This window comes from Squalius cephalus, assembly GCF_949319135.1.
Source record: "Squalius cephalus genome assembly, chromosome: 7".
NCBI lineage: Eukaryota > Metazoa > Chordata > Actinopteri > Cypriniformes > Leuciscidae > Squalius > Squalius cephalus.
The window spans coordinates 20,910,548-20,925,146 of record NC_137128.1 but is presented as its reverse complement, the minus strand read 5'-3'; the positions used below and the strand labels follow the sequence as shown (position 1 = coordinate 20,925,146).

The 14,599-nt window shown below is 36.7% G+C and overlaps 1 protein-coding gene across 3 annotated transcripts in view; it reads left to right on the top strand.

Moving 5' to 3' along the window:
- The first annotated feature begins 2,414 nt into the window (after positions 1–2,414).
- kmt2cb (lysine (K)-specific methyltransferase 2Cb) overlaps positions 2,415–14,599 on the top strand; it is a 108,071-nt gene continuing 95,886 nt past the window's right edge. For 2 of the 3 annotated variants that reach the window (XM_079875454.1, XM_079875453.1), the window contains exons 1-2: positions 2,640–3,356; positions 6,236–6,418. In XM_079875454.1, the coding sequence (XP_079731580.1) occupies positions 6,237–6,418 (182 nt within the window). In that variant the 5' untranslated portion in view covers positions 2,640–3,356; position 6,236. Of the gene's footprint in view, positions 2,465–2,639; positions 3,357–6,235; positions 6,419–14,599 lie in introns of those variants that run through there. The other variant, XM_079875452.1, reaches the window with a different exon arrangement.

Sequence of the window (14,599 nt, the reverse complement as noted above, 5' to 3'; positions counted from 1 at the left end):
AAAGAACAATGACAGAGACAAACCAACTCAGAGGCTGTTTACACGACACCATTTTCAACTAAAAACGGAGAACATTTTTTGTGTTTTGGCTGTTCATTTATACTGTTCATTTTTGGGGGCCTGAAAACGCAAAATTTGAAAACGGGTTTCAAAGTGCAAGTTTTTGAAAACGATACCGTTATCGTCACAGTGTGAAGTACAAAAATGAGAATTTGTGAAAACGGCAAAGTCATGCACATGCGTATTAGGCCTACGTGTTCAGTAATATGCATAAGCGTGTAGTTTTTCTTTACAAAGTGACGTTGCCAACTACTGGCCTGGCAGCAGAATACAGCAGTTTTAGTCTTTTTCACTGATCCGTGTGAACGGGATCGTTTTGACAACGTTGTCATCTTTACGTGAAAAAAGGAAAGGAAACACTTACATCGTTGTTGTGTAAAACGTACCCTTAAAGTCCTACAGAAACACAGAGCAAAACTAAACCCTGACAGACACTTTAGGAAGGAAGTTATTTAAACCACAATACACCCTATAACCATATGAAAGCTTATTTTCGCTTCAGAGTAAAAAAAAAAAAAAAAAAGGTAATAGTGAGGTCTTAAATACGATATAAAAACTAAATGATAAAATAAAATTTTGCCTTTTAGGTTTCCATTTATTCTGCAGTTTTCATTTTGATTGATATAATCTAAAATTGGACTGCATTGCTTTGTAACCTGTTGTAAAAAGCTTTACTAAAAAACAATAGTCAAAACTGGAGAAATAATCTGTTTTGTGGTAATATAATTATGCAGCATAATTGAGATTTCCTCATGTTAGAAAATATAGGTAGACTTGCATTAGCCTTCCTCTCTGGTGAGCATCTATTTGAAATATATATCACCTATCACATAAAGAGGCAAAAACCATGCATGAGAAAATAACCCAATAAAAAGAGAATTTTTTTATCTGAAAAAAAAAAAAATCTAAATCTAAGTCTAAATCTCCCATATGTGAGATAAATGTTGTAATTCAGACTATTTTGTATTCTCTTTTACAAAATATGTTTTCTATTACATGGGTGAGTATAGTGCACTTTAAAAGTTTTTTATGCAGCTCCATATTAACTGTTTTCAATCAACAACTGCATGACTTGACCAGAGAAAATGTGGAAGTGAAGGCTGTTAATATTTGTTCTCTTTCACACCATTGTCTATAAATATTTATCTGAATGTATGATGGTATATTTTTAATTTAAAGTACATGCACATTTTTTATTTGTAAGATTTTAGTATTTGCACAAGGAAAAGATAAATAAAACTCAGTCTGGATTTAAGGAGTGTTTTTGCCAGAATTACTTCTGATTTTGTTGTTAAAGCCATTTTGAAAGCCTCCTCCCTCATAAGGACACATTATCCACGGCACCAACACTTCTATCTGTGCCCAGACAGAGAAAGAAATAAGTTTAATTAAACTTCTGTCAATATTGATCTGAATAGCAATCCAAATGTAGAAATTGTAGAAAGTAATGTTGATTATTGGTCCTATAAGATAATAATTTTATGAAATTCATCCAGTTGGTCTAACTGTGTCTGCTGAAAGCAACGTAAACTTGGCAGTCAACACTGATGGAATTTAAGCTGAATGTCACTTCAAAATTTTTATAATTTTGTTTTTAAATATATTTCCTAACACTGTAATCATGTAGGGGATTTGGCCTGAGCTATACATTTGTTCTCCATTTTTAGATAAATTATTGTTAAGCAATTTATATCAGGATATATCAGTATTGTTATATCAGGTGATATTTAAAATGTTATAAAAAATGAGTTACATAAGGGAAACCAGGATTTGTTGTCATACCTTTTACTGCAGTGAATATTTCTCATGTTTTTTTTTTGTTTTGTTTAAGTCAACAAAAGCTACAAAAAGGCATTTAAATTTTTTCACTATTGCCCAAAAATATGGGAACCTGCATTATAATTAAAAATGTTTATGCTGATTGAATATAGTAAAACCGGTCCTATAGAAAATATATTACGAATTTTAGTTGGAGAACATAATTATTAGCCATATTCTAAAGTTTTTAAATAGGTTTCAAACAAAACCATTGCTGAAAACTTTCAATACTGAATCAATACTCAAGTTGTATTATATTGTAGTATCTCTAGACATATTGATATGTCCTAGAGTCAACCACGAAGATGTTGAAAGAAAATACATAATGTAGGCTAAAACTGTTATTATATATAGCCTATGCCTATTAAAAAAACAAAACAAAAAACACCAATTACATCTTAAGTCAGTCGAACACAACCACATGACCCCATGGCCTGGATGAATACCGTAGTAGACCAGTCGACCGGTTCCTGTACGATAGTCCATTCCGCGTTTTGCAGAAATTCTGTGCGTGTTAAAAAAAAAAAAAAAAAAAAAAAAAAAAGTCGCCTCACCTGCTGAGCGCTCCAACATATCACTCCGCAGGGTCAGTTTATATTATTTTTATTTTACACTGGCGTTTGTAAACAGACTCATATATTATTTAAAAATACATTCTAATGTTATTATGAAGGATAATGGTGTGCACTTCTAAATGAGAAGGTGTTGTTCCTTTGAGTGCCGTGCCTAATGTTGTGGCACTATTTAGCATGGTGTCGCTCACAGTGCGTGATTCGGTTACACTCAAATATGGCTACCATGGAGTGCAAGCTACAACTTTAATATTTAGTACTAATGCAGAAATGTAACGTTTTATTTCATTCCCCGTTCTACAGCCGCGTCTAATTGTCGACTTTTACGTGTACACATTGTGAATACCCAGGCAAGGATACCATCTCGATGGGTTTAGCGTTATTAAAGTATAGCTCGAAATTTGCAGCTTGCTCCCCGAGCTGATCGAAATCGTCAGGATTGAAAGCTTGAAAGCGAAATCTGCTTTCGGTTTTCCCTCATTTGGGGATATTTTTTGGCTGTATTTCTCCGAATGTGTCCAAAGATCGGCTCCTGTCATCGCCTCGCCGGAGCTCAGATAGCGGTCGGTATGGCTTGTTTTCGGATGAGGGATGTAACCCGCGAGGATTTGGCGATGTGGGATGAAGCGGAATAAAGAAAAGTGATCCGTTCGAACCGAAGGAAAGCGGATGCGTTCTGCCTATGGATTAAACATTATAGTTTTTCTGTGGATTTTACTGGAATTCGTGTACAATATCGCCGAAGATATCGCTTTGTCACGCTGGCTTATTTTCCAGAGGAATAGTGGTGTATTCCTCCCCAACCCCCCAGCGCCATCCACAAACACTAAACAAAAGTACTATATGTCACGTATATGACGGTTCTTGTCATGAAGGAAATAAATAAAAATTGCTAGGGTCGAAGAGGTAAGTAAATATCGATCGACGAGTGTGTTGTGTGTGTTTCTCGTCACCATTTGCGAGTGCTTTTGTCGTTTCTGTCGCCTTTCTGCATGCGAACACTTGATTTCGACCGAGTGTGCAGCTTTTCTTCTTGCACTCTCGCTAGCCTCCCAATTAACTCTAAAATCATAAAAAGGTGTTTAAAAACGTCCTGCATCTTTACTGTCCACTGCCTTTAATGGTCCGTTATATGATTCCTGCATGGATAGGTGACTCCAAGCTTGAGTAATGTTTCCAAGTTAATCAGCCGGGCTGCAAGGCCTCTACTGTATCCACTTATAGCCTTTCTTGCGCATTTACAGTCATCTTTCCACTGTAACACCATCACGTCTAAGTTGACACTACATTGCACGCGATGATCATCTGCCGAGCGAAAATTTTTGGACAGCACCGATACTTTGTATGCAGGTAGGTTTAGCCTTTGGACTACCCTAAAGGGTGCAAATCCGCCTCTCTCATTTAAAGTCGCCGGCTTGTCCTTGTTTTTGCCCATTTTATAAAAAAGTATTAAGTAGGGGAACCGTATGAGTATTTCATGGCATGATGGTATTATTGGCACCCTGCGTATGTAAGGCTCTGAAACACAAAGCTCTGGAGACAACTGAACAAAGGCAAAAAGCTGGACATGCCCCCTCATGTGAAGAAGCACTTGCTTTGTGTGCTTCTGCTGTTTCAGTACGGCTATCCCCTGGTTCCTGTATGTGTTATTTAATAATTTCCTTATATATATATATATATATATATATATATATATATATATATATATATATATATACTCTCTGTATAACTTCAAAAGAAGTCCTCTATACGAGGCGTATACATTTTTCATAATTTCAGATAGATTGTGACTGTTTGTTTTTCCCTTAGATTACCCTTAAAATTACTATTGTTGGTGTAACAGTTGAGTCATATTAAATAATTTTTTGCTTGAATTTAACTAGTTAGATTAGATGTTACCACATCAAATACATTTTTATGCTACTTAGAAAAATGTGTACATTATAGTTTATAGGGTTATGTAGATCTCTAATAACCCTGATGGTAAATAGCAAAATAGCAGGAGGATCAAGTGTAAACCGCAAGTATGCAGTTATATGACCCAAACATAATGCACATGTGAATGCATTAGCTGGTGTTGCTACCATGTTGTTTGTTAGAAACACCTGTTCATTGTCCGTCTGATTAACAGAAAACTTTAAGTTGCATGTAGAGATGCATTTGCAAACTACATTTCTCAAAATGAATCCAAAGACATTCATAATTTTGCAGCAGCATCATTCTGTACATGTACTGCTGCGGTTTAATTGAGTGAACAGAAGGAACGATCCAGAGTCTCTCTTTTTGTAAGCTTTAACCATTTAATTTACTGTACTCTTATTTAATCTTTATAATTTCCTTGTAATACCTCCGCCATACTCTGTCCTGGAAGGTTAAGGAAAAATCCTTTACCCTTGCAGATGTTAACCGTGGGCTGATGTTGACTATGGACTCAGACTTCAGATCCATATGTTGATACTTTCTTTTCTGTTAAAGAAAATGGAGTTTTGTTCATGTCTCATTTGCTTCTAGTCGACCAAATAAACATTTAGCAGATGTATGCATTTCTAGTGTTTTTCTTCTGTGAAAAAGTATGATGACTTGATGAGTCATGTTGCACACAAGGGCGTATCCAAATGTTTGTCCAATCAAATGCACTCTAAAATGATAATGTCCCTCCCCTAATATTGCCTACATTTGGCTAGCAATAGCATGTAGCAAATAATACTTCTCAGCTGTGACTTAAACTAAAGCCTATTGGCTGTTTAGTTAGTTTGTTTTCTTCAATATGCCCTCCCCCAGCTTCCAGTTTCAATCAGAAATCTATATAATAATAATAAAAAAACACTTGCCAAGCCATTTCATAAGGTTTTTAAATGGCCACCACAGACAATGTGTATGTACACAATAATGGTAATGCACACGGCCTCATTGAAGGCTTGACTCAACCATGTGAGGTCTAATTGTTTACTCAAGGCAGGATACAATGAGCGCAACCCAGGGAGGGATCCCACGTAGTTCCCGGAAAAGACAGCATCCCGTTGGCAATATGCCTTGTCAGCTGAGTGGACAGGTTGGCAGAAGCACCACGCAGAGCAGGCGCAAGGGTCAGCACTGGGGATCCGGCAGAGCAACAACTAACAATGTGCACAACATTCAGAAAGAATACAACAACATGACCAAAACATTGGTCTGTCAGTCTGTCACTTTCAACTGTGTTGTTTAATTTTTATTGGATTGTGAAGTCCGATGCTGTGCTAATATGCCACAAGTCAAAAACATTAAGTAGATAGATGCTTTTTTTAAAGCTAAACTTTACTTTTAAAAATTGACTGATAATGAAAAAAAAAATGTACCACTCTTAAATTGAGGTGCAAATGTTACTAAAAGCGTGTCTAGCGTAACAAAAAACGTAATAGCATTGTGTGGATTGATTTTATTGGAATTAATAAAGTGTGCTAACTCTTGTTTTGAATTTTTATGGAACTTCCGCTGAGTTGTGACTTAGACTCCACAGTCCACACTATGAGCAAATTATACAAGTGTATTAAAATACAGTTTTAGTATTAACCTCAGGGATTATTTTCTCCTCCGGCATTGCCAGGTTTTTAATAAAATCAGAATTAAAACCTCACTGGTTGGAGAATGTGTTTTGAAGGTGTAAATTGCTGCAAAGCTGGAAAACTTGCTGTGTTGAAAGCTTTCCTGGAAATGTACAATTTTGTCAGCCTACAAAGATAGCTGACATGTATGATGTTATAAACTTATTTGTGAAAATAATGTATGTGTTCACATCTCTTTCACAGAATGTCATCAGAGGAGAAAAGTCTGGACCCCTCTGACAAAGGACCCTCGCCACCTCCTAGCAGCTCTGGGGCCACTCCCACTGGAAGTCCGGCCCCCACGGATAAGCGGCCCCGAGGCCGCCCTCGCAAGGACGCATTATCCACGGCAACAACACTTCCATCTGTGCCCAGACAGAGAAAGAAGTAAGTTTAATTAAACTTCTGGGGTGCTGTTTTTATTAGTCTGAATAGCAATTTAAATGTATTTAGAAAGAAATGTTGATTATTGGTCTTATAAGATAAGAATCTTATGAAATTCATCCAGTTGGTCTAACTCTGTGCCTATGCTGGGAGCAACGTGAACTTGGCTGTCAACATTAATGGCATTTAAGCTGCGTGTCACTTTTTATCAACCACGGACCAATCAGTTTGAGTTTGTGTGTCCCATTTAAAAAAAAAAAAAGGAAATCCTTTGGTGTAAAATAAAATAGGTTAGTTTTTAAAGTAAAAAAATAACCAACAATCATAAAAAGTGTGTGTTATGTACCAGCATGGAGCAAGGTGGTTGAAGGAGAGGGGTTAAAAGGCGAAACATTGCTGACATTATTTATTTTTTATTGAATAATAATTATTTTTCCATTAAGATGACCTTCCTGTCAACTAATGCTGACTTAAACTTAAAATCTTCAATAAACATCAATCATTTAATAATACTGTTTAAACTAATCACAAAACAAAGACATTTTCATTCTGTACATAATTTTGTGTTGCTAAATTCACTTGTAGCATTTAAATGGACTGATTTTGTGTGTATGTGTGTATTTTTTATTTTTAGTTAATCGCTATTAGCCAGATTCTCAATATTGGTGCATGCATAGTCTGCATACCTAGCAGTGTTAGCAGTGCAGCACATCTTGAAGAAAAACTGAAATAGAATGCACTGTTTTATGCCACGATGGGCGCTTTCCATTATAGACATCTTTGTGGATTTATAATGGGAACATTCTAGTTTTGATGCAGCGCTCATGTCCAGTGTAGGCATGGTGTAAAATTTTGATTCATGAAAAGCCTTCCTCCTATGCGAGAAGCAATGCATTTGACCAATTTAGCTTCATGTACACATGGCAGTGGAGGTCTCCTCATCTGCTCTGATATCTCTCTCTGACAGGCCGCTTTAAATTATGGTGCGTTGAATTAACCCCTCTAAGCCCTTCAGCTATTTACCCATAGAGCACATTAAAGAGAAGCACCTGTTTGCCTGACTGGCATATTGATCCAGGATGGGACTTTAGGCTAACCAGAATCCATTGAATGTACAGAAGCAGTTTTTGAACAGTAATCCTGGCAGACTTCCTCTGTTTCACAACTGCATTTGAGAAGAGTATGTGCATCTTTCTTGACTCAGATAACCGTCTAAATGGAGGGGAGGTGCTTGGCATTTTTCCTGAGGGGATTAATTATATAGGAGTCTTTTAAATGAAAAGCACAGGTGCCTCTGTCAGCTTAGGAGCTTTACTATGACTGTGTAAGGTGTGAATGTCAGTGGGACGGTCTGATGCAAGGTGCTTTCATTAATAGATCTCACAAAATCATCTTCTTCAAAAGAAGAAACTTCCTACTACCTACCATTCAAATGTCTACAAACTGTTGATTTGCTATGGTTCTTGCTTAAAACAGTTGAAGTAACAAAATGTTTGCTTTTTCTGAAGACATTGCTAGTGTTGGTGCTTCATAACTGTCCGCTAATGTACAGTATCTTTTGGTTGTTTATGGTTGGCCAACGTCACAACTTGGTGTACACTACCATTCAAACGTTTGGGGTTGATACGATTTGTAAATGTTTTTGAAAGAAGTCTCTTATGCTCACTGAGGCTGCATTTTTTTGAACAAAATACAGTAAAAAGAGAAATACTGCTTAAATACTGTTTTTCTATGTTAATATATTTTAAAATGTAATTTATAATTTTCTGCATTATTACTCCAGGCATTATTACTCCAGATCCACATGATCCTTCAGAAATCATTCTAAAATGCTGATTTGGTGCTTATTTCTTATTATTATCAATGTGGAAAACGTTTGTGCTTCTTAATATTGTTGTGGAAACTGTGACATAAAAAAAATATATATATAATTATCTGTAACATTATAAATGTATTTATGTATGTAGAAATTTTAAATGGTAGTGTATTATTATAGAATTTATGTGGTCACATCATCACAGTTGTGCTTATGCCAGCTTTAAATCGACATTTAAATATGGCTAATTTCAAATATTCATAAATATTTTTTGTGAAAGTCTTTCATAAATGTGAAGATGTCAGACTTGTTCTTGGTGTCCATCAATTTCCAAATAAAAGAAACTAAAAGATAATAAAAAATAAGGACATTTTATTTGGAAAGTCAGGTGTATCTATACAGCATTTTTCACAATAAATTTTTACAGAAAGCATTTTTACAGAAAAGCATCTCTAAATATCTTGAATGTCTTAGGCTGCATTTACATTACATGGTTCAAATGACCCAATTCCATTTGTTCCTCCCATGTGGCACAGATCGGATATGACCCACGAACGTGTAAGCAGAAAAAAAGCACATTGTTTTATGATATTCTCAGATCAGTTTCAGGCCTCATTCATATGTGGAAATAAACCTGATGTGAATCGGATACGTGCATTTACGTTTGCCATGAAAGCAGACATATTGGATAATCCCTGGCCAATGCCAGTCGTATGTCATTGAAAAAGCGCATTGGGCATCAAGACCTGCAGTGTAAATGCGGCCTTACAGGAAAAACATGGCTTTAATGCTTTGTGAAGTTTTTAATTAAATTGATCACTTAAAATAAATTATAATTCATGGTTATATAATACATTCAAAAATGGGTTACATTTCCAACAAAAATCAGTGAAGAGTGATATATACCTTAAGATTTCAGTCATACCACCCACCCCCTAATTCATACCTGAGAAAAAGCTGCTACCATGATGCTATGTTATTGTGGGTGGTTACTATGCAGTTGCTAAGGTAATATGAGGCCGATGCTTTGTTTACTAGCCTAAGACAACAGATCCAACCCTAAAGAATAAAATTCCACATTCAATGTAAGTCTGTGGGGTTTTTCACTTGTCCGCCAAGAAGTCTGATCACTTAGAAAAATAATAGCATACCTCTCCTCAACAAACCACATTATTTGAGGTATCATCCATGTCTCTACCACAAACAATACAGGACAAATGTTATTGGTTTGTTCAAATCCTAATAGAAATAGTGAGGCTTGCCTTGGCAAACACCGGAATTCTTCAGTTTATTGTTTTCCATTCTCCTTTGTTGCGTACTTCAGTTTAGTGTTTCTCTAAGGATTTAAGTGAATTTGGTCCCATATTTTTGAAAGAAAACCATCGGATCGGTTTGCTTCACAGAATCCAGTCTTTGAAATCCATTCCATAAAACTCCACTCCAGATATTATACTGTAGTTGTGTGTTGGCTCTACTTTCTAAAACAGATCTCTCTCTCTCTCTCTCTCTCTCTCTCTCTCTCTCTCTCTCTCTCTCTCTCTCTCTCTCTCTCTCTCTCTCTCTCTCTCTCTCTCTCTCTCTCTCTCTCTCTCTCTCTCTCTCTCTCTCTCTCTCTCTCTCTCTCTCTCTCTCTCTCTCTCTCTCTCTCTCTCTCTCTCTCTCTCTCTCTTTCTATGGTGGGATCATGGGGATAAGTTATAGGTCTCTGGGCTTGGGGGTTGGGTGCCGAGCATGCCTAAATGGACCATGCAGTTTCTCTGTTCTTTTTTTTTTCTTTTTGCAAAAGCATAGACCAATACCAATGTGTATGTATATTTACACAAATATACTTAATCTTAAACATGTGTGTTGCAGAACGATTTTTATTTTACCTGTGACATTTGATGCTTTGCAGAGCCAATACAGGATTTTAAAGCAAACAACGTCAGCATTACGTAGTGACACATGACTGGCAATTGCAGGTGGACACTAGATGACATCACAGCTGTCGGTCCTAAATGAGACCAAGGTCTAGTTTTATAAATTTGTACCTACATTTTGCTGCATCGTCATGATGTCATATTCTTAATTAAATTTGTCTAGTTGAATTTGCTGTTTCACATATGGAAGTATGGAAGTAATATTGTTTGTGAATGGCTTTTCCTGTTGACTTTATTGTTCCATTCGTCTATATCAGTAAAGACTGTTCATAAGTAGGACATTTTCATGTTCCCTCATCCAGACGGAGATGATGTTTGGCTGTCTGGGAATTGTGATGCATATTTAATCCTCTGTCTACTACAGAGGCCTACTAAGTCATCTTGGGGTTGGGCGTTAACACAATTCATTTCTATGGTACCTCCATCCAAACGATTTGAATAGCTGAAAGAGATTTACTCTAAAGGTACACATACCAAACCAATCGAATCGATCCTAAAGTGCATTATGAATGACAGATTAATGATCTGTCAGAATAGTATCATCTTCATTGTGTGTTACAAGGGTATGCTAAATTAGCATGTTTGTGTTATATGTGTACTAAATGATTTCTTCTTCAAATCATAAAGGGCAAGCTACTGGCTACCTTGGTGCTCAGGTTACAATGTAACCTTTGTGGCCTGACAAGTGACATTTTGAAGACACATTGAGCTCAGACTAATGTGTACACTTTGTTTAGGGTGTGTGTGTCCACGCTTTGCAGTGTGTGTGTTCACTAATCACTGCTCCTAATGTGTGTACACTAATTTGGATGGGTGAAATGCAGAGGACAAATTCCGAGGATGGGTTACCATACTTTCACATGTCACTTTCTCTTTCCCTTAACATAATTTTGTTGCTTACAGTGCCATATATGAGATGAGTCAGAGCAACAAAAACATAAACGCATTGTGATTTTTGTCTTCTTTCATTTTGTTGGCTTAATGCGAGTAATAATCCATATTTGTGTCTCCATGTAAAGTTCTTTAGAATACTTGCAAGTAATTCTGCAAAGCCAATTTTTTCAAGCTAATTTTGGACCTTTTTTGGCATGCTTGGATTAAATGAGTGATCTTTTGGCATTATCTGCAAAAGATCACTAACCTATAGGTTGATATGTTAGTCTTTTTGTATTTTCTGCATCAACCTATAGGGCTCCTAGCTTGGTTGATAAACATGAAAGGTCGATCCTTCCAACTTGTGGCAGGTTTATCTACTGATAGCTTGACAAATGTGGTTAATATACATTTTCTATTTTCAAATAGAGTGTGTGTGTGTGTGTGTGTGTGTGTGTGTGTGTGTGTGTGTGTGTGTGTGTGTGTGTGTGTGTGTGTGTGTGTGTGTGTGTTTTGAGTAAATATAGTACAAATATTTGTATTTTACTTAGCATAAATATGTTCACTGTAATTCAGTTAATTTTTATTATTTATGTATATGTGTATACATATGTGTATGTATGTATGTATATATATATATATATATATATATATATATATATATATATATATATATATATATATATATATATATATATATATATATATATAGATAGATAGATAGATAGATAGATATACAGTGAGGAAAATAAGTATTTGAACACCCTGCTATTTTGCAAGTTCTCCCACTTAGAAATCATGGAGGGGTCTGAAATTGTCATCGTAGGTGCATGTCCACTGTGAGAGACATAATCTAAAAAAAAAAAATCCAGAAATCACAATATATGAACTATTTATTTGTATGATACAGCTGCAAATAAGTATTTGAACACCTGTCTATCAGCTAGAATTCTGACCCTCAAAGACCTGTTAGTCTGCCTTTAAAATGTCCACCTCCACTCCATTTATTATCCTAAATTAGATGCACCTGTTTGAGGTCGTTAGCACACAGCCAGGATAACCGAGGAGTGGCTCTGTAAGAAGCATATCAAGGTTCTGGCGTGGCCTAGCCAGTCTCCAGACCTAAACCCAATAGAGAATCTTTGGAGGGAGCTCAAACTCCGTGTTTCTCAGCGACAGCCCAGAAACCTGACTGATCTAGAGAAGATCTGTGTGGAGGAGTGGGCCAAAATCCCTCCTGCAGTGTGTGCAAACCTGGTGAAAAACTACAGGAAACGTTTGACCTCTGTAATTGCAAACAAAGGCTACTATACCAAATATTAACATTGATTTTCTCAGGTGTTCAAATACTTATTTGCAGCTGTATCATACAAATAAATAGTTAAAAAATCATACATTGTGATTTCTGGATTTTTTTTTTTAGATTATGTCTCTCACAGTGGACATGCACCTACGATGACAATTTCAGACCCCTCCATGATTTCTAAGTGGGAGAACTTGCAAAATAGCAGGGTGTTCAAATACTTATTTTCCTCACTGTATATATATATATATAATACATATGTATTTATCTATATATATATATATATATATATATACTGTATATATATATACATACATGTATATAGATCGAGTTCAGCTCACGAAAAATGGGGGCAAAAGTGTTGCGTTTATAATTTTGTTGAGAATATATATATATACATATTCCAAATCAACAATTTATTACAGTTATTAAATAAAATTATTGATGATAAAATCTTTATATATGTCTCTTATATGTGTCTAGATATCATCATCATTGAATATATATATATATATTTAGGGCTGTCAAACGATTAATCGCGATTAATCGCATCCAAAATAAAAGTTTGTGTTTACATAATATATGTGTGTGTATGGTGTATAATTATTTTCTATATATAAATACACACACATGCATGTATATATTTAAGAAATATTTGCATGTATATACTGTGTATATATATTTATATTATATATAATTTATATTATATATAAATATTTTATATATAAATAACATATTTTTCTTAAATAGCCTATACAGTGAGGAAAATAAGTATTTGAACACCCTGCTATTTTGTAAGTTCTCCCACTTAGAAATCATGGAGGGGTCTGAAATTGTCATCGTAGGTGCATGTCCACTGTGAGAGACATAATCTAAAAAAAAAAAAATCCAGAAATCACAATGTATGATTTTTTACCTATTTATTTGTATGATACAGCTGCAAATAAGTATTTGAACACCTGAGAAAATCAATGCTAATATTTGGTATAGTAGCCTTTGTTTGCAATTACAGAGGTCAAACGTTTCCTGTAGTTTTTCACCAGGTTTGCACACACTGCAGGAGGGATTTTGGCCCACTCCTCCACACAGATCTTCTCTAGATCAGTCAGGTTTCTAGGCTGTCGCTGAGAAACACGGAGTTTGAGCTTCCTCCAAAGATTCTCTATTGGGTTTAGGTCTGGAGACTGGCTAGGCCACGCCAGAACCTTGATATGCTTCTTACAGAGCCACTCCTTGGTTATCCTGGCTGTGTGCTTCGGGTCATTGTCATGTTGGAAGACCCAGCCTCGACCCATCTTCAATGCTCTAACTGAGGGAAGGAGGTTGTTCCCCAAAATCGCGCAATACATGGCCCCGGTCATCCTCTCCTTTATACAGTGCAGTCGCCCTGTCCCATGTGCAGAAAAACACCCCCAAAGCATGATGCTACCACCCCCAAGCTTCACAGTAGGGATGGTGTTCTTGGGATGGTACTCATCATTCTTCTTCCTCCAAACACGTTTAGTGGAATTATGACCAAAAAGTTCTATTTTGGTCTCATCTGACCACATGACTTTCTCCCATGACTCCTCTGGATCATCCAAATGGTCATTGGCAAACTTAAGACGGGCCTTGACATGTGCTGGTTTAAGCAGGGGAACCTTCCGTGCCATGCATGATTTCAAACCATGACGTCTTAGTGTATTACCAACAGTAACCTTGGAAACGGTGGTCCCAGCTCTTTTCAGGTCATTGACCAGCTCCTCCCGTGTAGTTCTGGGCTGATTTCTCACCTTTCTTAGGATCATTGAGACCCCACGAGGTGAGATCTTGCATGGAGCCCCAGTCCGAGGGAGATTGACAGTCATGTTTAGCTTCTTCCATTTTCTAATGATTGCTCCAACAGTGGACCTTTTTTCACCAAGCTGCTTGGCAATTTCCCCGTAGCCCTTTCCAGCCTTGTGGAGGTGTACAATTTTGTCTCTAGTGTCTTTGGACAGCTCTTTGGTCTTGGCCATGTTAGTAGTTGGATTCTTACTGATTGTATGGGGTGGACAGGTGTCTTTATGCAGCTAACGACCTCAAACAGGTGCATCTAATTTAGGATAATAAATGGAGTGGAGGTGGACATTTTAAAGGCAGACTAAGGGGCCGATCACACCTGACGCGTTTTTTGCAGTGAGAGGCGCCTATTTTCAATTGGTTTCCTATGGCAGCGAGCGTTCTGCGCGCTGTTTATGCGCCTGCTGCGCCTCGCGTTTTACCGCCCGCTGCGCCTCGCGTTTTTGAAGTTG